Source organism: Coturnix japonica, chromosome 5 (assembly GCF_001577835.2).
Source record: "Coturnix japonica isolate 7356 chromosome 5, Coturnix japonica 2.1, whole genome shotgun sequence".
NCBI classification, from domain to species: Eukaryota; Metazoa; Chordata; class Aves; order Galliformes; family Phasianidae; genus Coturnix; species Coturnix japonica.
The window spans coordinates 43,685,785-43,710,006 of NC_029520.1; the positions used below are offsets into that span (position 1 = coordinate 43,685,785).

The following is a 24,222-nucleotide window of genomic DNA, read 5'->3' on the forward strand; positions in this document are numbered from 1 at the left end:
CTAAATAATAGCACAGAAGTAATGAAAATGCCATGCACTTGCTATGAAGCTATTCAGAAATACAATCTTGACTGTTTCTTCCAGTTTACCTCTGCTGACGCTGAACTAACCAACAAGAAGCTGAGTCATTTCAAAAAGCAAAGTTTCTTATTCTCTCTGGCTTTGGAGTTGCTCCAGGCTTACAGCAACAGAGCCAAGCCTAGAAGTTAGCTCATCTAACTCACCAGTTACACAAGGAACTTGTAGCATAGAAAAGAAAACTACAGCTACACTGTGGCTTCCAACGCTCTCCTGTGCAGGATTACAATATATCCCTTCTGTTTCTACCAAAGCCACAGTTAATGTTATTTAAAATAAATAAATAAATAAAACACCAAAAGGGCTGCCCAGCAGGGAGACTGCCAGCCTTGGAGTGGTTGCATCAAGGAGCTCCTTGGAGGAAATATCTTTGCTAAGCATGGTGTTTGTTGGCCACTTCTCCTCTTAAGAACTAGAGGCCCTTCTTCAAGTCTTCAAGAAGCAAAAGAACTCATTGCCAATCCCATGGAAACTAAAGTTGTCAAACAGCTTGTGACCTATCTGGAAACAGCCTTGTTCAGCTGTGGAAAGAACAGCCTTGTCCCTGCTGTTGGGACTGCAGGGTCGAAAGGCTCTCCCACTCATCTCACAGGAGAAACATCCCAAGAACCCAAGAATCCAGCCTCTTTCCAATGGGAAAACCATGACAAGAGCTCTTCCTCTGCCACCCCTACATACAAAGCAGTGCTGAAGCATCATTGAACGCATCTCCCTTTTAGCCCTCATCTACTCCTTCATTTCAAGCAGATCAGCACATGACGTTTGCTGGCATCTGTGATGGGACCGCTGCATTTGCCAGAGCTCATTATATTACAGCCTTACACTGTACGTGTCGAAATCACTAAAGAAGCCCAATTCTGTTTGAGATTCCCTCAGAAAATTCTCACTGGAACCCTGCCTGCAGGGCTTGTGATTCAAGCTCGATGCCTGTAAGGAGATCCACAGTTCAGACATCTAGACTAAGAATAGAGTAAAGGAGCAGCCTCCCGTGACAGAGGACCCTTGAGGGAGTGTGCTATGCAAAGAGAAATCCTCCCTTTCTCTACCTGCAACGAGTTGTGCATGACCTCGTGACAGCCTCAAATCTACAGCAGAAAACAGACTGAATAAAAGCAGCCCCAAAGTACTGCCCCTGCCCAGAATCCAAAGAGGATCAGTGAAGTAACAGGGCTGGTGTGAGAAAGAAAATTCAAAGACAACAAATACTGCCAAAGATCCTTATTAATCAGACACCAAAAAATGAAGAGCTGATGTGTTAAATGCAGCTGCTGTGCATCTGCTTCTGCACATCTAGCTGAGATGGCTTTGCTGGTGCCTAAGACCAAGCTGCCTAATTGAGTCCTTGCTGGCTGTGTCTAGTTGCATGGGATGTGGTCCAGCTCAGATGTTGAAAAGCACCGTGGTCGATACTCCATTACACCGTGTTTGGAGGAACAAAATTAATAAGACTGTAAAAGTGCACACTGGGAACTCCTAATAATGACACACCTCCGCAGAGGCAAAATAAGGCTTAAAATACATACATTTCTTAATAATAGAGGGAATACTCTGGAATCCAAGAAGAAAAGAGCCTAACTGGTGATGACAGGTGTCTGTTCTTTTATAGGTTCTGGGTTAGAAATCTCAAAAAAGAACAATGAAATTGCAATAAACAATTTCACCTTGATTCCTCCAGAGACTGGAAAAAACACCATACCTTGGTCCTGACATCAGTTTTCAATCTCCTTCTCCTCAATGACATTCTATGCTTTAATGACATCCTCTCCTACCTCAGCTCCAAGAGAGCTATTCCTGATCTGCAGAAAGTCTGTGAAAAGGGAGCTAAGTTTCAAAACCCAGAGTAAAACAACATGCTGATTTTGCTTCACCAGCAGTCACAGTCCAGGCACTGAGAATGCTTCAGACCAAAGCATGGCATGCAAGCAAACATGTTTCTAAACCGCACATCTTCTTCTTGCTTTCTATTAATTTTTGTCTATGATTTCAAAAAACAAGCAGACATTCAGGGTTCAAATCTGATTACACGCGCCACAGTGTTCTAATGGCATATCTCAGACAACATAACAGCTAAATGGAATCATATCAGAAGTTTTTATTGCCGAGACAGAACAAGGAGAATTACATTATAGGCAGGCTCTGCCAGATAACTCACAATAAAATTCCCAGGCACGTAGATTTATCTCACAGTAGTTTTGTTTGCAGCCTACTTAACCAGGTCTGAATTAAGCTCGGGCCCTTCTTTAGCACTCATCACCATCCAGGTATTGTACATAAATCAAGTTGTTGACACTGCTCTGTAAATTGAGAGCTGCTGAGGGACAAGCCAGTGTAGCAATGTGCCCACAGGCATGTGCGAGGCAGCAGGCAGAGCCTGGCAGAATATGGGAAGCGCTCATGGCCAGCTCCAGCCCTGGGCATGTGATGCTCTGGGGCCTCACATCCCTTCATCTGCCATTGTGATGCTGTAGAGGGGCTAAGAGCTCCCACAAAGTGAGTGTGCCTCACAGCTCCACAGCATGACCCTGCTCCAGGGTGGCATTTTCCTTCAAAGACCATTCTCTGCTACCTGAGCATGGGACACCCTCTCCACAGCCCAGGAGCACCCACCCGCATACGCTGCATGCCCAGTGTGCCTTGCAGTGGATGATCCATTTTGACATCCTGCTGCCAGTCACATGAGAAGAAACAAGCAGGATGCTGTGCAGAAAGACACCAGCTTCCTAGCACGGCACCATCCTGGCCACTGACAGGGGCAAGGGAAGGAGCCAATAGTGCTCTGCATAGCATCCTCCCCTATCACACGGAAGGATGTTATTGCAGTGGCTAATCTCCTTTGGCATTATTTCATTTGCTCCCTTTAATCATAGAGAGCATCTGGTCACTCAGTTATTCAAATCCATGAATTAACCCCTGGCACCACACAGCACGGGGCTCTGCCTGCCCAGCTCAGCCATCCCATCACTCAACAATTTCACGGGAATCCACCTGGGTAACCCAATGTGTTTACCCAACAACCTTTTGATTAAAGGGAAACAACTTCACTGTTCCACTGATTTCTGAGCAGAACTTTGAGGACACTAACAACAGAGAGCTGTTCTCCCCAGGAGACATGCCGTACCACATGGGCTGTGCTGGGGCACACAAGGGAAGGAAGGCTTCCAGGCACTGCCAGAGTTCACAATAAACAAAGTCAGGACATTGTTTGCAAGTGGGTCTCATCTACAAATGGGAAAGGAAATGCTAATGGTGGAGCAGAGCTCCAACCCTGGGAAACTCTTCAGTGCATGCAAGCTGCTGGACAACTTCCTTTAGGAACAGAAAAAGAACTGAGTTGCTGCAGGTTTGCTGTAGAGCTGCAAGCAGTGCAAAACACCAGAAAGCCTCGCTGCCAGCTTCAGCTGCCCCCCCAACCAGGTATCTACTACAGACAAGTCAGATTCAGAGTGGTTTCAGCCCATAACCACCTGATACAAACAAATAAAAGTGCTATAGATAGAAGTAGCCCCTGCTGTACCCATGGACGAAGTGCACTAACTGCAGCTGACTCACAGGGGCACTATTAGCATGAGTATTTGGAGAGGTGCTAGCTATTTTAGTAAAGAAACATGAAGCCCATTCCATTGCAGAAGGAAGCACTGAATAATATTAAGACATTCCCAGTTCTGAAACACACCTCCTGCATTGGGGTGGCCCTGATGAAAAGGTTCAGGTGAGCAGAGGATGCACACATCAGATGCCTGCTGTCTCCCATGGCCATGTAGCACTCCACTATGGCTGCACCTCATGCGGCTGCTCTGCTATTGCTGGTAAAGCAGGTCTCTCTGAAGTCTGGGGGAAGTGAAAGTCTACAGGCCCCTGTCTTTATCCCAGACCCACTGCTGGCCCCACACTAATACATGTGGTAATGAGCGTGCTGCATACCCTCACATCATCTCCTCACGCTGCCTCTACCAAGTCACAGAATAATACAATCATTAAGGCTGGAAACACTTCCAAGATCATTTAGTTGGACCATCAACACATCATCACCACACTCACTAAGCCACCTACCGCAGATTCAGAAGGCAGCCAGCACACCAGCCAAGGAGCCTTTGTCATCCATTTCCACCTCATCCAATGGCTTCTCCTTACACCTACACACCATCAATATTTAGGTTTGTTTTTATCTCAACGTACATGCCAGACAGTAAATGGAATATGCACTTCACAAGCATCTTTGCAAAGCTCAAACGTGGCTGGTAGTGACAGCGTGGTGGAAATTAAGGGAATTAGTCCAGCAGGCAGCAGGAGCAGAGGTGAGCAGAAAGCAGCTGGGCAGCCTGAACTCAGTTTCAGATCTGGGTTTTGTTTTTTGAAAGAAACAGTCACTGGAGACAAACACCACGAGCGGCACACAACTACAGACTCACCCTCACTCACCACGAGGTGCATGCTCAGGGTCACTGTGTAACACAGAGGACAAGGGACACCAGCTGTCTTAATGACAGCTCTGGCATTCCTCCTCATCGATGGCACAGAACTGGGTTTTTGGACAGATATTTTACAAGCTTCACAAGTCAAGGGCTGTTATGGGCTGATCTTTATCTCAGTCTTGCTTACTCACCCTCATAAATCCCTAGGAAGCTGCTGCCTGTTGCATCCTTTCCCTCATTTTAGGTACCTAATCTAAGCCAACCCTTTAGAACAAAAAAGGAAGCACAATGGCACCAGCATGGTGTAACCTTGCTGCCATCCTCCCCTTATCAGGGCACAATTCTAGTGATGAGCCATCTGTGCTGCAGCCTTATCACAGCACAGACCTCCTGGTCCTGATGCAAACCATGCATCCCTCACTGTTTATTCAGTTGTTTGCTGTCAGTTGCGTCTCTCGTTATCAGCACAGGCCATTCCTGCATCCCTAGCTCAATAAACATCATGTTTCCATTACAAAAATCGACAGTTATTCCCATCAAAGGAAGGATTCTTGTTATAATCAACTGATCACTGCAACATTTTAAATCTCAACCAGCCAAGCTAGCTCCAATTATCAGCAACAGGCTGGTTCACGCCAAAATGAATTCATGGCTCCTCCAGGCAGCCGACATATGAGCTTACCCAAGTGAAGACTTCTACCCACAGGAGTCCGAGTAGTCTTCAGGTTGCCTTCCCAAGAAATACCAATATGTACCTGGCATGGCCATAAGGCAGCGGGCAAGAATATGAACTGGTTCAGGGGCTGCATGTTTGCATGGGCTGCTGCAATGCCCCAGAGGAGGCAGGCAGCAAAAGGATCAGAAGAGACAAGGATGCATTTCAGAGCCATGCCCCAGCATTCATACTCAGCTTTTCTACAGAGATCCTGAATGCTCCAGTAAGTGGAAACTGAGATTCTGCCCCTTAGCAAATGAGCTGCTAAAATGTGACTAGTAGTAACAAAATAACAGCCTCGTGTGGATGGGGAATTTCCTTTTCCCCCTCATACATTCTCTCTACATCAGAAATGTAGTCAGCAATTATTAGATGAACTCTCCAGCAATGCCATACTGTTCCAAAAATTAAATACTGCCTTTTAGTATGCATCACTGGAGGATCCTGGAGCACTTAGTGCAATTTAGCTTAGTGATAAAGAAATGCCTGAGAACCATGTTACAGAGTGGGTCATTTCCCACCCTGTGCCTTTGAGGGAAAAACAGGCACAGAGAGGTGAAAGAAGTTACACATGGTCACAGAAGGATCCCAGTCCTGATCCATAGCTGCGCTGGCAGGTAATGCCAATTACCTCTCACTAACCACAGGTGGGTCTGTATGAATGGGCTCCTTAAACAATGCCAACAAATAGAACTTCATACTGCTAACTCCCACTTGGTATTATTAAAACTCCATAAAACCTCAGTGCTGGATAAGTTTCACCTTCTCTGTGCTCTCTAGCCACCGATCAGAGACTCCCAGTTTCCTGCAGCACATCAGATTAGAGAGCAATAGCTCATCCAAAGTGCTGTGCATCCATATGGTTGAGCCACAAAGGAAACATACGTGAATATCATATAGGTGAAACAATTCACTTCAGCTACCAAAGAGAACCAAAGCACTGAAGATAAAGTAACAGCCCAGTCCAGTGAAAGCACAAGCTCCGCAAAGATACAGTGGGATTGTTCCCACTGCTGACACCCAGACTCCAAGCTGGCCAGTATATCCTCAGCAGTACAACACTAACAGATAACTCCAATCCAGCTGCCGTGCCTGGGACATCACTGACTCAAGGATGAGCTGGTCTGGAGGATGCTGGTGATAGGAAGGATCAAGGAAGCCCAATTGCTTGCCTTGGAGTCTATCTAATCCCTGTGACTATTTTTTTTTTACTAGATGTTTTACCTGCCACAAACTAGAGAGGAAATTTCTAATTCACTGCCTGCACAATTAACTGTCAGCTGAACAGACGGTGTCTCTGCATAGCTTGCAGTTGTGAGGGTCTTTTAATTCCATGTCCTGAGTACACACTGGTGCTCATGATCCGGGATTCATTAGCAAAAACAAACTCTTTCATTAACTAAGGTATGTCAGGGACATGGAGAAATGGAGTAATGCTCATGTGCAAACGTAGTGACACTGAGGGATGTACTGAGTAACTTCCCCAAGTAGCTTCACAGATGGTGACAATGATGAAACCCTGAGTAGGCATGACAGGTGTGGAGCCAACGCCAAGTGTCCACCATCACTCACCCAAATGAAGGTTGTACACACACATACACAGGAACCGTTTTTCATTAACTGATGCCTGCTGTCAAAAAAAAAAAAAAAAAGCCAGGTACATCTATATGTCCATTTTCTGGGTGATGACAGAGATATGGAGAGAAATCTACACGGATCTGAGATCACCCCCGTTCATCAGAAAAACAATATATCATATATTGTATTGTTAGTGTACATCCAGAGGATGGCCACAGAAATGATCCAAGGGATGGAACACCTGCCCTACAAGGACAGGCTGAGAGAGCTGTTCAGCCTGGAAAAGAGAAGGATTCGAGGAGACCTACTACTGTCCTTTCAGTATCTGAAGGGGAGCTATAAGAAAGAAGGGAACAGGCTCAAAAGCAGGATGTGTTATGACAGGACAAGGGGAAATGGTTTCAAACTAAAAGACCAGAGATTTAGACTGCATGTAAAGGAAAAAAGGTTTTATGAGAGTGGTGAGGCAAGAGAGATGGTAGATGCTTCATCTTCTTCTCACACTGAATGGAGTTTTATGTAAGAAATCTTCCCTAAATTACTACTCCCACTTCCCAACTCCCACCTCCCCCCAATGTTTACAGCCGTAAGAGGAATGCTAACCATACAGGATGACTTTTACCCTAGTAGGCAGCCAAAATACAACTGTCAGCAACACAGGTGGTGTCTCAGGCAGTGGGGCAAACATCTGGACAACAGTCATCTGTGCACTGCAGGGCAGCAGGGAGGAGCCCTGACACAGAAGCACGGCATTTATCTCTTGCAAGAGCCTTTCTCTGCCTCTAACCAAGATTCCTTTGTCATCCGAGAAGAAGCAACGCAGGCAAATCTCAGGAAACATAAAACCTCATTTGTGCTACAGGAAAACCTGAAACAAAAGTCCTGAGAACTTAATCACTAAAGTAATCCTGACTATGCATTGGCAAAACAATTTTTTTTGTCACCTAAGAGGAGCTTTTTGGCAGTGAGCATAAAGGATATTTATGAAGGAGAGGCAGGTGTAACAAGACTCACCCTTGCTTAAAAATATGCACAAGAGTGACTGCCAGCCAAAAAACCTGAGCAGGGAAGTTAACGAGTCAAAATTTTCAGAGGTAAAGCTCAGTATTTCCAGGGGTTCTCCATCCTCCCAACAGCTGCACCTTTTATCCAGCTCCAGGGCCAGCTTTCAGGGAGAGCTGCTCCCTGAATCTTTGTGTGCAGACCCTCTGGTCAAGCCCACTCCCCAGGAAAGCTCCGACTCTTATATGTACAGACAAGGAAATGGCTCTTACGTTTTGCAGGGCATCTTGATACTGTGGCAGTGAGGACAGCTGTGACTCGGAGTGGTATGGGGACAATCCTTTCCTCAGAGTCCTCAAATCCCCAGTGCTGGACTGCTGCAAAGACAAAAAGAAAACAGGACAAGCTGCATTAGCATCTCCTTTCTTCTGGATTACCTTTTCCCACAATCACCAGCTGTTCCCATAACTTCTATCTGCAACAACAGCTCAAGTGACCATTTGAAATGATGCCTTTCCCGTGCCCACACCTGGAGAAAGCATTCGCAAGAAGCTGGAGGTGAAATTCCCAAAGCCTACACCATTAAATGACAGAGTGAGAAGGCATTTTAATTCTACCTAAGTTCATGCTCGTTAAAACAATAGTAAAGATGCAAATCCACCAGGAGATATTTCTAGATCTTTTTAAAGCAACATCACCAATTCCAGCCACCTGCAGGTGGAGAGCAATGAGTGTTTGTAAACAGTGCTACTGTAACTTACTTAAGCTTGCAAAGGGGGTGTGAAAGCAACAGTTTCTTATTTGGTTATAAATCAGTGTGCAACCACAAGACTTAAGAGGAGCCATGTAAATAGCATGACTCGACAAACCACACAGACAGATGTAATCAGCCGTCTGCACTCAAAGGAAGCATCAGGTGTTAGAGGGGTGCTGAATAATATCGGGACAATAGTATCTGCCTCGTGTTATTTGTTCTCTCGCTCTGTCATTCTGAAATGGGATGGTCTTTGAATAAGAAGAGTTTCTCCTTTCAGAAAGCACAACCCTAAAACATCAACATACAAGTAGCCAAAATCAAGGGCCTGGGAGATTATATCTTTTTATTACAAATAAACATCCTCATTAACTTAACACTTTTTTAAGAATACAAAGTAATGCACTATCCTTCATTTTAAAGCCATAAAATCATGACCTGTTAGATTTTTATGTTCCATTAAGACTTCTGGCTTGCATCTGCTGCAGAAATGATGTTTTCCACTTCAAAAGAACCAAAGAAAAACCACTGGTGCAATAAAATTTAATGGGAAGTCTCATAAATCAGCTCAACTGTATATAAAAAAACCCTTCAGTAACCCCAAAGGCCTGACCATAACCAAGGCTTTAGGGACAGTGGCTGTGCACAGACCTCAGAAGTATGGAAAGTTTGTTTCTTGCCCCCTTTGCACAGAGAAGAATCGGTGCACTCAGAGTGGGTACTTAGTTTTCTACTGGTGTTAAAAATCATTTCCTTGTAGCCAGATGGTCTGTTAAGTGCCAGTTCAGCTTTTGTGTTACCTCAGAATGCTCTTTTCTTTCATGAGCATTCTGACCCACACATCCTATTGGCTTTCATTTTACAAGCTGTGAGGATGACAGTTTTCAAGAAAGTCATCACAAGAAATGGATGCTAGCCCTGCATCACCTGATGTACTAAGAAATTTCACATAGAGGCATGATTTTAGCTTAGGGGATGTTTAGGATTCCTTGGATTTGCAAGGCAGCATCAGAGAAGACCATGGCCTACACTTTGTTTGCATTTCACAACAGAGTCTGAAACAGAAAGATGTGCAGAAGAAGCCAACTCCTTCTGTATACAAGAAGACCAGAACAAAAATGAATTCTCTTCAGCACAATAAATAATTTCAAAGGTCAGAAGGAAGGAAAGAAAGATGGTGACCAGACCAACTTCAATTTGACTTAAATTGGTTCAAACTGTGTTGGTAAATACACAGATACAGTCAAAACCCTGTTCAAACAAGTGTTTCTAATGGATTAGTTCAGTTGCTTTTTTTAAACAAAACCCATTTAAGACAGTGAATCTGCGTGTGACAAACTATTGTTAGGTTGTTTCAGCAACTAATGCTGATGAATCTGATCTAATGCACTCAGTTTGATGGAATGATCCCCACTGAGTTCAATGAACATCAAAACAAGCCCTTAATTAAAGAGTAGGGAAGGGGAAAAAAAGGGAGGGGTGGAGGGAGCAAAGAAAGAACAAAAAGGAAATCTAAGAAACTAAACGGTTTGACAGAGAAATACTCAGAAGAGGAATAGGGTGAATTCAGTAGGGCAAGAGAAATCACTGCCTTCCATTATTCATAACATGTCTGTGTTGGAGATGACCAAAGAACCACTTTTTCCCTACTGCTGTCAGAAGGGTTTCCTACTTTTCCTACTGCTGTCAGCAGGACAGCCAGTCCCCTCCAGGAGCACTCCACTCAATGCAGTTTTACTTCTGCACATTTTAGGATGCATTTCAAATTGCACTGAGAAGTTTTTACAACAACCTAACAGTCCCAGTTCTGCACTACTTATTTTTCTCGAATTAAAAGCAAAAGTGCATTTCTTTTTTTTTTCTTTTTGCCATAGAAGGAAAATAGCTTTTTCTTCTTTTTAAATTAAAATAGTGTAGCAATGCATATTTATCAGACCTCTCTAAACATTTATATGTTCATTGGGCTTGGCTATCAGTGTTGGAGCTAACCAGAAAAAGAAAGTGAAACCCTTATTAAAAAGCAATATGACTAATGATGCATCAGAATGAGTAGCCATTACTCCACTTAAGCCTAAATTAAAAATCCTGGTATTTGCATTGTCAATTCATTCACAAAATGAAATCTCTTATTACCTTACCCAGTTTTCATTACGGAGATGTAAGTGGAACCCAAATTGCTTTTCCAGTCGGAACAGCATTAAAAGTACAATCGCTGATCATCTCCGTTCATCATCACCGTTGGAGATTATCTCAATTAATGTGCAACACATCTATAATAAATTACCTTTCAGGTAAAATCACTTCCTTTGTCACAGAATCATAGGATCACCAAGTTTGGAAAAGACCTCTAACATCATCCAGTCCGATCACCCAACTATCACCAATATTCCCCATTAAACCACATTGTCACCTACCCTTACCAGCTGATGAGCACAGGGACAAGCCTGCATACCACCCTGACAGCACCAATAGCTTCACAGCTGTCCCTCAGACACAATAACTCTTTATTATCTGGAAATAAGGAGGTGACATTTATTGCTGTATTTTTCAGTTAGGCAGAACTTGAACTCACCTCGGAATATACTGCTGTTGGACCAAAGCCTGAGATCTTTGTCAGCCCTGCTAAGTCAGAGATAGGCCTAAATATGCCCCTCCTGACAGGGAAAGAATTTTACCTACACACGTCAGTGAGAAAAGAATATAACCAAGAAACCATATTTTTATTAAAAATGAACTGCAAACCCACCTTTCTTTCTCCCTAGAAAACAGAAGAAATTGGATGACTGCCATGGGTGGAAAGTGGCAGGTATTTTCCATATGAAATAGCTTTTTGTTTCAACATCTTAGTTAGAAGTGAAGGCACTTAGCAAGCCCTAGAATTACATTCAATAAAAGTAATTAAAAATAAATAAAAAGCAAACACTTGTGCCTATCAAAGCCTCCTATTCTTCTATCAGAGAAAAGAAATGGTACCCTTTGACTTTTTGACCTGATGTGCTGAGTGATTCAATTTGAAAATAACACAAATAACACAGGAAGATGGATGGTGCTTGTGGTATTTTAAGGTCAAGTTATTATGAAGAAACATTTATTTTCCTTTCTGTTTCTGTCCAGTAAAGTCAGATCAGTGCTACAGCCATGTTAAACCAACTGTGAAGATAAAGTGGTGAAAACCTATAGACAAGTCAGACAAATTATCTTTTCTGTTACATTTCAGCGTTACTTCTGCTGGAAGGGAGAAAAGAAAGAAGATAGAATTTAATTCTGCAACACTTTGATCTAACAAAATGGACTGCTCTCAACAGAAGTCAAATGCAGCAAGAAGCAGAAATTTACTTGACAGATTCTTTCAGCATTTATGAAAGATGTTAACAAAAAAAAAATAACACAACCCAGAACGATTTCAATTAGGATTATGTGCTGAAATGGCTGAGAAAAATTAAAAAGCGACACTGTCAGCTTCCAGTAATTCATGAATTAGCATTCAAAATAGGGTCGTTACATAAGTAGCCTTTAATTGAAAACACTATTTTCTCCTTTCGCTAAGTCATTACAGCTGAAGGCTGAACAGAGGTTAAAAAAGAAAGAGCAATCATAAATGATCAGTTTGACTCTGTGCTCCAGGGAAATATTAAAGCCCTTACTAAGAACCACAGCTTCTTTTCTCTCCTGGAACACGGGGTCACCTTGCAGCAACTCAGGTGTGCACCCACAAGCACCTTGTGCCTCTGAGAACCCCAAATGGGAGTTTGACAGGTGTGATGTGCTGCTGGACTGCTGGAGACCCATGTCCTCCCAGTGTGCAGCAGGAGCCAGAAGTCCTGCTGGAACCTGAGGCTATGGCTGAGCACCTGATATCATCTTGTGCCACTTCTTCTTAACTCATCTATAATCTTCAGCCCAGTGAAAGCTTCCACTCCTGGTCCTCGTGCCACTAAGTACCAATTCAAAGACCAGGTTTCATACAAAGCCTCACCCAACTCTTTTCTGTTTAACTCAGGGAAGTCCCTCATTGAAGAGAAAGGGAAACACATCCAGTACTAAGAGCAAGATCAACCCCACGTGAGTCAACAACTGCAGGCTGCCCAGAGAAGTTCAAAGGCCTTATGACAATCAGCATTTCCTACATCTGGCACTAGGATCAAGAGACAGTAGATTACATGCACATCAAATTTATTAAGAATAAATAATGCCCTGGGAGGTGGGGGAGTCACCATCCTTGGAAGTGTTCAAGAAATATGGAGATGTGGCCCCAATAGATGTGGTTAGTGGGCATGAGAGGGTGGGTTGAGCTTGGACTGGAGGATCTTAGAGGTCTTTTCCAACCCTGATGATCCTATGATTCTAATTTAAACATAATGGTGAAACTGGTATTTATATTATACAGCAAGCACCCATACTGACTATGTACGTCCATAAGAACTTGGGCTTACAATTTCCTACGAGAAAAACTGTACATGAAAAAAATACGCCATTCTTCATATTCTACATCTACCCATAAACCTTCGGTGAAAAGTCTGATGAAAAACTCTTCTGAAGCCTTGGCTTTTGGTTATGTTTGTGAAGACAAAAAGGAAGGAGGTTTTATTTCAGCACTGTGAGTCAGGCTGCCTTCAGCTTTATGGACTGCTGTACTGCCCATTACCTGAATTACTTGCTTGTCACTGCAGTATAAATACTTAAACCTACTGACAGCAATTTTCTACACCATAATTGTCCCAGTAATTGAAACTGCATCAATTCTGACACTCAGCAACCCACTGTTTGCAACTGTGTAATTAAATGGAAGGTTTAGCTCAAAATCTTTTCCTATTATTCCAAACACACGCTGCTCCTGAAGTAATTTACCTAGAAATACCAACGTCTCATGTGGGTAAATGCCTTTGATTTGTAGCTGGTCAAAACTCAAGATTTTACTAATAAACATCTTTTGCACAAGTATAAATGGAAATAAAAAATAATTAGAGGCATATTTAATACATTCAGATGATTAAAACATGGAAACGGCCCACATTAGTATATGAAAGAACAAGCAACCAGAGCCCCCATCAACCAGCACCAGAATTGAGAGGCAGCCCCCACATCCAAAAAGCTGTTTGTGGATGCACTAGCTATCTCTACCTTACTGAAATTTCGTGGCAAGCTGTTGCAGTCAGTCAGCTAGAAGGGAACAGAAGAACATTATATAGACATTCAGAACCTTAAACAACAACAAGATACTTTAACATCTTGGGTTAATTTCTGCCTGTACCACAGATCACCAAAATAAGCAGTTCTTACATGCAACATTTGACATAGATATTACTACCATTTGAATTTCAACCCCATTTTCCCATATTAATGAATGAAGTCTTGCAGAAACTATTATTATCAGCACAAACATTAACATCTTATTATCCCAATTTTGAGCATGGTGACTCCAAATAAAGTTGACTAAGTTCAAGCACCTTGATTTTACTCACAACTACAGATATTTTAACAGACCCACAGAGCTGAACGGCACTATCAGAACAAACCAAACTGTAAAGAGCACCAGGTCCAAGTTCTCCGAAGTCCAGCAGAGCAGCTCTTCACGTTGTTGAGGTAAAGCAAAGCAGAAACACATCTCAAACTAAGCAAAAGAAATGCTGCAATAAGTCAGCAGAGAACCTGGTGGCTTAGCACACAACTGCTGATCCTTCTGCTGAACATCCCCTATTGCATCGCCTTGCACAAAGATTGCCCCTTTATCTCATTAGCCGATGTTTTAGGGTCTCATGCACCAGGAAGTCGAGGGATGTGCCATTTCACTGTGTGAAGCTAGGCAATAATTGAATTCCAGCTCTGTAATTGCAGTTATCACTGCAAGACATTCAAGCAAAAATAAGCTCAGCGAAGCACACATCTGACTTTAAGTATACATGAAGAGTCCCATTAGCTCCAATGGCATTTATCAGGCAAGCTGGAAACCACACATGAGAAAGCAATTAAAAAAAAAAATCAACGTGTTCAGTTTCTTAAGAACTCTGCAAACAAGAAAAAAAAATAAAGAACAAGATTAAAACTATTTAACATCTTTCATGTCATACGAGCTTTCAGTAACAGGAGAGATTAAATTCCTTTACACTGGCTCATAACCCTGTTGTATACACAGCGCACCCTGAGATCGTTCCTTATGTTGGTGGTAAAGGCCTTGGAGGACCATCATGTTCCAATCACCTCATTTCCCAATTCCCTCTCTGGTGCTCAACCGATAGGTCACAAACATAGCTCAGGAATAAGCACCCCACTCCCACTGCTGCTCAGATTCTCCTCCCTTATCATGAACTGCATGTGTACAAGTTGTTGGGGCAAAGATTCATCTGCTTGCAGTGGTAAAAAAAAACTTGAATTCTCTATTGCTGGGGGAACTAACATTTTGGGAAAGGCTTAATAAATACCTCTGTAGCAACTGAGGCGAGAACTTCAGCACACTGTTAATATTCAAGAGTGTCTGAATCTTTTTCCTCTTGTTTTTGACCAGCAGAGAAAGATCAGCCCCGTAAGTCATGGGAGGCTCAGATAATCAGCTCAAACCAAACTGCAGTATATAATTATAATCACACAACTGGTAGGTTTTGCTCAAGAGAGGACAAGGGCTTGCACAGCTGAGATTCAAGAAGTACAGCCAATAACCCAGATAGAAATGCAGCTCAATAGTTAACATGCCAGATAGAGCTGTAAGCTCTGACATTCCACGTAGCCCTCATCTGGTCTGTGGCTTGTAAGCAGTAAGTTTAGGAGTCACAGACTAATGGAGCCCATCCGAGGCTCATTAGCAGCAAAATCAGTCTCTTCATTAGTAAATCGATGGAGAAGCTAAGGAATGCTGCCCCAGTTGCACTGTGTGAGTACATGTAGATGTGAATGTACCATTATCCAAATAAACTCAGGATCATGCCTTCATAACACCTTGGATTTTCTCTTCTCAGCTCTGCTCCAGGCTAGAGGCCAAAGGGAAGCCCCACAGCTCCTGGCAGAAACCTGGCCAAAGCACTGCAGATGGGGTTTCACATACCCTGTAGAATAAAAGGGCTGGGAGTAAGGACAGCAGAGACCTAAATCCCCCGCAGGCTTTAGCTTACACTGCAGCCAAGCTGGTCAAGCACTTTGCTGGCCATTCCTCTCCTCTTTTTAAGCAGTGCTCAAGGCAGAATGGAAACTCAAGCTCCTCTCTTCTAGCAGAACACTCAAGTATTCAAACCACTTTGCTGCACCAGAGCAAAACAGGTGGGAACAATCAGCTGAAACAAGTCTGATTCTTGAGGAGATAGTCTGAGTGTTCTTCAAAAGCCTGCTGCATAGTTCTAGATTTGCATTTTTGACTTTATGAAAAGCAAAACAAAACTGGAAAAATACAGCTTTGGCTAAAGTCTCCCTTTTTTTAATCAAAAAGTAAGGAAAGTTAGCACCTTTTCTATACTCCCCAGGTTGTTTTCAGAGAGCAGGCACTGAATTTCTTGAGCCTGTCTAGAATTCAGCACTGAACTTATTCCAAAAGTCTGTTTTTTAAGCATCTAATGCTTAGTTTCTCTTTGAAATAATTTTTCAGCCTTTATTAGGCTGACTGATCACTGAGAGGCTGTGTTCTTTGAACCACTCTACATGCCATAAAGGCACAAAATAATGTTACTTCATAGCCCAATCTAGCTTTAATTAACAGATTTTTTTTCCACAATCCTGTTCTCCTAAGTAGACGAAAGTGGAATTTGGGGAAACTGTTACAAAACTGGTTAAACACAGGATCTGACTAATCCTGTATTTCACAGCTGGAGGTTGAACTGAGCCTCATTAAACCCAATGTTCTTGCTCACCCAGAACAGAAACAAATGGGGCATGGAAGATCTCTGTGTGTCTAAGTCTCCCTCATACTCACACTATTCCACAGCAATAGAAAATCTCCAAATTTTGGAGAGTGCAACAGAGAACGTCTCATAACAATGTGGTTCTATATGAGCTACACCCCAAAAAAGAGTGGAATTCTGTAGGAAGTCCTTATTTACTTGAAATGAACATTCAGATGAGGACCCAAATGAGCATCTTCTTTTTGATTAATTATAATTAGTACGCAGCTAAACATTTACACAGTGCACGCAAACAGGAATACAGTAACTCAGGGCATGTCATCTTCAGTATTCTGAATTCAAATGGAGACTAAATGCATTTCATGTCTGACTCGCTCTCCATTACAAAAAAAAATCCTATTTCCCTTGTGATACCTCAAATTAAAGCAATTATCCCTCTCACATACCAACAACAGGTAGGCATCAGGGAAATAAGACAGGTTTGTAATTTTGCTCCATTGTGGTGAGCACCCGCAGCACTTCAGCACATGTAATAACCTCACAATGAACCTGCAAAGCTGCGGTTCAAGGAGAGGCCCCAGTGTGAGGACCCGATCCCAGCCCTGAGAAAAGTGAACAAGCAGGAACTGTTAACGGCAGGCTTTAGTACACAACAGAGTGATCATAAAAAAAGGGAAGAAACTGCAGCCTGATTCTCCTGTAGCCAGCCAGCACACTACATTCAATTCCTTCCTCACCTCCATTCTCCAGGAAGAGACCAAACTCCATTGAACTGCATTTACATCCTTATCCTGTGTAGTACCATTGACCCCTAAGCTCCCTGAAATCCTGGGGTCCATTTTCTCCTCCTCATTTTCAGAACAATATGCCAGAAATTGCTTGCTGGGTGTATGGTTGTGCCAAGAGTACAGAACTCAGGCTGAGCGCACAGCTTCTTAAAAAGAAGGCTAAGCACAATTTCCAGGATTTTGTATTGGTGTACAAAGGGTCTCCCAGGGATACTCTCAATCCCCATCAGCAGGCAGACAGACGCTGAAGTGCTGGTAATACTGAAGTCTATGTGGTGATTTAATTAAATACTTAGATGGTCCTGATAACTCCCCAGGGTTGTCCCCTCCCTGGAGAAGAATTTTTCCTGTTTCTGCTCAGCACAAGGGCTCCTGTCATTCTTCCTTAAAGAAACATCAGAATCTCATTGTTAAATGCGTCTGGTCACTCACTGCTGCCCTGATTATCTGCTCCCTCCAAGCTGGGCTTTCTGAATCCAAGGTATGTAACATGCCCTGGGCATCTTTGAGAAGGAAAATGCTTCCAGCATACCCACCATGAAGGGAAAATCTAGACTAGGATCAACAGAAATACACCAAGCTCACATTGCACAGGATTTCACTGCAAGAAGTGAGAAGAGTGGATGAGCCCGTGAAGCCTATACATTCTGAATTTTAAGCTCTAAGTGCCTATTTCTTACCATCATACAGAATGATCTGAAAATATAAAATAACGTGAACGATGGCCAAAAGTTCATCACTGTTATTACCTCTAAAACACATGCATTAGTTACAAAACTGTCCAGAACTGACCTTTGGAGCTCCCAACGCTGTTAAATACAGGTTTCTCCAATCTTGAGGGAAAAGCATGTAATTACCAATTCATTTTTAGTTTAAGGGGCAGCGTGAGGTGGCTTAAAGGGTTTATTTTTGACTCGGGCACTTACAGCTCAGCAACAAAAAGCAAACGTGATCTCTCATCACAGGGGCTGTATCTCAGTAATACGGAAGGTCCCCTCATCTCCCTATTAAAAGGCTGCAATGGAAAGTTCAACTCTCCAGTATATTTCCCTCAAAGACACAGAGGAAAAACAGGACTTCTCACACACGCTGTGGAACAGATTAAATCCCTGCACACAGCAGAATGCAGCGTGCTGCTTCCCTGGAGAATTTCAAACAATAAAAGGGATGCCTGAGAAGCTCTCCACAGCCAACACCCAACGTTCCTGAGAGCTTACGTCCTCGTTCTTTGCACCTCAACTAAAACTTGAGAAAATAAAGTCGTCAGTTAAACCTACACACAAGAAACATATTTGGATCACTCTTCTCTTATAAAAGGAAGCTGGAAACCAGCCAGGGATTGCCACCACACCTTGCCAGTCAAAATGCTGGCCATGGTGCGGTTGCACAGAGGCTCCCTGGGAGCACAGCATGAGCTGCTCCCCTTACCTGGTCCTGTGTTTGCAGGACAGAAACCAGCTCCACTCGTAAGAAGGGTTGGCACTACCAGCTCCAGAACACTGTGAGGTCCTTACTGCTGGGGTTATACCACAGACATCCACCTTCTCAGTAGTGGCATTTGGTACAAAATCTCTCCAACCAATATAAACCAGGCAACAAGATCTGTGTGTTGTTAGAACTGCTGCCAGGGGTTTTGCCAGCACAGTGGTGCCATTTACAAGTGCCGCTTTCTAGATAACACAGCCACACCACCAAAACAACATAGTCTAAATCTAAGTCCAAAACCATATCAAACTAGAGCCATTTCTCCACAGAGAAAGGAGGATGAGAAGAGCGGAGATTACTGATGGGTTAAGCAATTTGAGAAGAAGTTCGTTTCCCAACTTCCCAATTTCTTTCCTACAAAGCAAAAAAAGTGAAGACAAAACAAAACGTCCCTATATGGCTATCATAAATCATAAATAACATTCACTTCTCCATTTACTTTCCTCCTACCGCAAAGCGCAGCTCATGAGAGATGGCACTTCCTTACCACACAAGAGAAGCAACAGCCTTCTCCATTAATCTCTTCCAATGAATTACCAGAGGAAGAATCACAGCACGCTTGTGTGGTGTTAATATGCACCATGCAAGGCAGCAACTCCAGCACATGTTGGGAAGCTCCCAGATCTCTCACCAAGCTCTTGCTTGAGGCATCGAGCTTGTCAGAAATTCAAGAAGCATCTGGACATTTCTCATTCATATGGTCTGATTTTGAGTGGTCCTGTGTGGAGCCAGGAGTTGGACTCGAGGATCCTCACAGATCCCTTCCAACTCAGGATATTCTATGATTCTATGACCCTTGCACATGAAGATCATCATAGCACTGTCTCACCTGCCAGACACCAAAGAAGATAAAGTAACAAATCTCACTCAGGATGCATCAGCCAGCAGAGGTGCACTGTCTCACGAGTCACTGTAATATAAATCCTCCCATCAAGCTCACAATATCATTTGCAGCACCAGGCTTCTCAGGTTTCTCTAAACGAAGCACTATTTTAACTCTATGTTTAGCACTTGGAAAGTAGCCAGGAAGACTTCCACAACCACCACTGATTTGTTAATCCTTTAATGCACAGGCACTGTTTGTTACTTAGGATGTCAGGTTTCATCACTCCTCAGCACAGCGGTGATAGAACTTCTTGACATCAGACTGCAAATATTATTGCAATGTCAATACTCCCAGGGAGGAAGCCAGGCTGAGTTAAAATGTGACTTTGGTGTTGACAAGCCAGTTTGCCATTGCTGAGTTCAAGCTGCCAGGATCACCGGGCAACTTCAAAAACAAAAGAATTGTTGCCAGGATCCATTTTGAGTCCTTTGAGTCTTAGCCCAAGATCCGCACGGTAACAGCTAAACACCTTCCAATGAGATGAAGCAAGAAAGAGTACAGCTAAGTGGATTACACTTTTCCGGGAAAGTGCTGGGAACAATGTGTACACATGCATGTGAGTGTGCGCACAGACAAGTTTTCCTCGCTTTTCTCCCTCTTTCTGTCCATAGTCTTTGGACTCTGATAGAAAATGAAGCATAAAGGCAGAAGGGTTGAGGCCACCTGTTAACTACTGACTGCTTGTTTCTTTTTGACCTCAGAAGGTGGACCCAATAGAATGCCATGCTCAGCCACAGCAGGATGAAGCCAGGCCAAGGGCACATCGAGCAGAGCCCGTCCCCAAATCCATGTGTGTCCCTGGCAGCTGCACACGCACAGCCCATCTGCTTATCGATATCTCCAATGGAATCATCTCGAGGCTTGAGCCACCACCCGCCAGCACAGGGGTAGGGAGAAAGACAGAGGGAGTTAAAATTAAATTAGCAATTGATTAATACTTGAAGCCACTCAGTGGCTGTTGTTGAGTGTCCTTTGGGGGTTTTAACCCTTCTGTGCTCTGTGTTCCACGCATCACAGGTGACAATATCAACACGGACACCTGAAACTTGGGGCAATTCTTTAAAAGCCCACAGTCTTATCAAAGTGTGGATTTCAATAAAATTATGACTTAACAGAATTATTTTATTGCCATTCCAGTGAGCACACAGCCTCCTTCTCAATGTTATTGCTTAATAGGAATATTTTGGATATAGATCAAAACAAAGATACCAGAGCAGCCTGTTTTTCAGACTCAGTGAAATGCAAAGGAAAAATAAAATAAAAAGAAAAAAAAAACCTTGAAAAAAAAGTTCTGGACTATTGTGAAACTCAGTGCTTGAAGTAAGAAGCAAAGTTTATGGAAAAAAACAGTTAACGTGCCAGGGAGGCAGAACAGTGCAACAGTGAAAGGATGTGGAGATCAGGTGAAAAAAAAGGGAGAACTCTTCTGATGGTTTAAACAGACAGCCCTTCACTGATTTCAGCAGAGCTGGCCCTCTTTACACGGAGTGCTGTGTTGTAGGGGATCCAGGGGACATATCAAACAGAAGGATTGTTTTCTTCCCACTGCTTGACATTCCTATATATAGATAGGTAAGCACAAGGAATGATCAAAAGCCCAGCGGCACGTGGAGTAGACTTTGAAGGATGGATGCAAGCAAAAAGTGCCAGTTTTGAAGATGTCTGCTCTGCTTTCAGCAAGATCACAAATAAAAGCTGGGAGCCGGCGCTGCACTAAACTACTCCCAAGGCTGTTCTTTTACTACAGCCTTTTCATTCAACAAGATAAAAGCAAATGTAAATGGGCAAGCGAGGCAAGATCCCACAGCAAGGACACTAGCGACACCAGAGCCTCATACTGCATGGAGGAGTCCACGTGCAAGCACAGCGCATGTACTGCTGCTGGCAGCAGAGCCCCCCTGCCCACCTTTTGTGCACATCCAGCTGTATTCCTCCTCGACACACAAAGGGGCACTAACACAGAATTCACTTCTTTTTTTCCCCCCTCTATAGCCTATTTTGAGGTAGCCTTACTGCAGGAAGGTGGATGGCAACAGAAGACTAAGTTCCCATTATCAGGGAGTTCATAGTATTATGCTCTTCACCTTGTAAGAAGTCCCTACTGAATTCAGGTGGGCAGACAATTACACAGAAACCAAAGAACAGAGCTTGAGGCCGCATTAATATCTATCAGGAAATAAATCACCTACCTGAGAGAGAAGCTTGTTGTCATCCTCCAGCAGCTTCACTTTTGTTTCAAGTTGTCTGATGTAGTTGGAAGATGAATCTTGAGGAAAAAAAGAAAAGATATATTTCAATTTCTTGTGTTAAAAGGTAACAGAACAAGATGCTTCTTCTCAGGTTGGAATAAACCAACCCCTTAAATTCACACTTTTTTTCTTTCAAAACCAATTGAAAAAAATCCACAGAAATAAGATCTGTGCCAGAGTTCCCAGCACAGTAACAGGGCACGAGGTATATACAGCAAGGCTCCAAGCTGAAGCATACAGCAGAAATGCCTACCCATGAGACCTCTTTTTTCTAGTGTAACCATATGACAGAAGCAGGAAAGCAAGGAACAGCACAACCCCACATAGTACAGCAATTTTCACCCTGAAAGAATTAAATGGCCAGTTTACCTTAACAGTAAGACAACAGCATCAGTGAAAGTGACCCAGAGCACAAATAACTTTCCAAACATCTTTGCAGGGGGCTCACTGCTATCCAGAACATCTGCTTTTTGTTTTGAAACATGCTTTGAACCAATACACGTGCAAATTTCAGAGGGAAGGAATTAAAAGAACCTAGGAGAAACCTTTTAGTCACTTTCTTTAGAGCTTAACAGTTTGCACCAAATCCCTCCATCCACCTGTACATCTGTAATGCTTCTCCACTTGTAATTTTGGGAGCGGAGGCTGTGAATTGTTACAGCAGGAGAACAAGAAGGAGGGAGTTTTGCAGCTTTAGCATATGAAAAAGAAACCTGAACAATCTCTGCATTGCTAAAAAGGCCCTGTGAAATGGAATTATGCTTTCCCTCATTTCATTTATTATGAAATGACTGCAAAAGCCACTATTCAGCCAAAGGACCTCACGCTGAGCATGAATCAGAGAGGAACAGAGCGTTACACAGCACAGGGCTGCTGCCGGCTCCATTCCGGACCAGCTCGGCACGGTCAGCAGGCACCCTCAGCTATATCTCTGCACACAGAAACACGTGCACATGCACATGTGTAAGGTTTAGGCTCACACTGTGCCAAGAGGCTTATCTTCCTCTGTGCCAGCACCTGCCAAAGGCACTCAGAGCAAGCCTGAATGCACTTTCTTGGCCACTCTTCAGGCAGTTTTGCAGAAGAGCTAGCAGGCAAGCTACCACTAAGCACTGAGAGTGCTTTGACCAGTCAAGAGAAAAACTGGAATATGCTTGGAGAAGTTCTACCGTAGGCAAGAGCCAAACCACACATAAAGGAACAGCAGGACCCATCGGAGGAAAGTGCCCAAGTCAAGCACGCGTATTCTCAGAGGAAACATGTTCACGGCTTTGTTTGGATAATGCTTTGTACAAAACCAGGAAATCCAAATAAACCCTCATAAAAAAAGCATAAGACAACACCATAGGGAGCTGTGTAAGTTCAGTGAATGGTTTACATGGGCAAAAGGTTCACAACAGCATCACCTTCAGCTGCAGAGATGGTAAACTGTCTGCCCAATAGGAGCTCAACCACGAGCTGCATTCACAGATCCCAGGAAAAGAGGGCAAACAAAGCAGGTCGTGTGATCGATCCACAGCACCTTCCCAGCTGAGGTCTCATGTAAACAGCGCCATGAATTTAGTCATGCATACAGAAATGCAGAATAAAATGCTGCAGAAGATCTTTGCTTCAGTCAGCAACATTTCAGCACTAGCTCCAAGAACTTACTGAATTAGTAATGACCCCATCCTCCATTAGGGTGATGAGGAATTGAAAATCCTTAAGGACTTCGCAGAGCACAGTTTCACCTCTTCTGTATCCACTGCTCATCCCAGTAATGCCCATTTGGCTAAGCAGTGCCCAGAACAGCCTCAAGCTCCATCAAAAGGTGTGCTGAGACCTCACATCTTCCATTTGTGTGCTGGATAAAAAGCCTCCATCTGCAGATCTGGCCAGATAAGCTCTCCTGCTGCACTATGCTCCAGCTTCACCAAGAAGCACGTGCAGCAGAGGTGAGCACCTCTATGATCTCAATGCATCAGCTCCTGACACTCATCTCAGAGTATCAGGACACCCAGCTCCGAGGAAAGATTCAAAGCAGCGTCAGAGGACTGACTACACACCTTCTGGGGTAGCAGAGACATAGTCTCTGTGTGCATAACTTGCACACACAGCAACACTTGCACGAACAAGTGCAAAAACACTACAAAGTGCTACAGATCTGTACATATTGAAGGTCACACACATAGACTCCAGAACAATCAGCCTGTACTGCACCTTTCTCCTGCTTCCAGTTCAAGTCCGCTTCACAAGCAGCAGTTCCCCCACCACTCATTTAGTAATCTCTCATTACTGCCTCATGTTTTGGTTGTGCCACATGTGGAACTCTATGCCACGCTGCATGTAAACAGGTGCAATAACAACAGCTTATGGGTACTACTTCTGAGCCCTTCTCCCCCATCCTGCACCCTCAAAGGGCAGAAAAACTGGAGGAGATTGTTTTTGGCATCCCTACCCTCCAGCACAGGGG

The 24,222-nt window shown here is 43.4% G+C and overlaps 1 protein-coding gene across 3 annotated transcripts in view; it reads right to left on the bottom strand.

The window, feature by feature from the left end:
• The window catches only part of CCDC85C (coiled-coil domain containing 85C), a 93,939-nt gene that overhangs the window by 13,861 nt on the left and 55,856 nt on the right, over positions 1-24,222 (bottom strand). For 2 of the 3 annotated variants that reach the window (XM_015865552.2, XM_015865550.2), the window contains exons 2-4: positions 21,711-21,787; positions 13,661-13,699; positions 8,058-8,162 (exon numbers count right to left, since the gene is read on the bottom strand). In XM_015865552.2, the coding sequence (XP_015721038.1) occupies positions 8,058-8,162; positions 13,661-13,699; positions 21,711-21,787 (221 nt within the window). The remainder of the gene's footprint in view (positions 1-8,057; positions 8,163-13,660; positions 13,700-21,710; positions 21,788-24,222) is intronic. The other variant, XM_015865553.2, reaches the window with a different exon arrangement.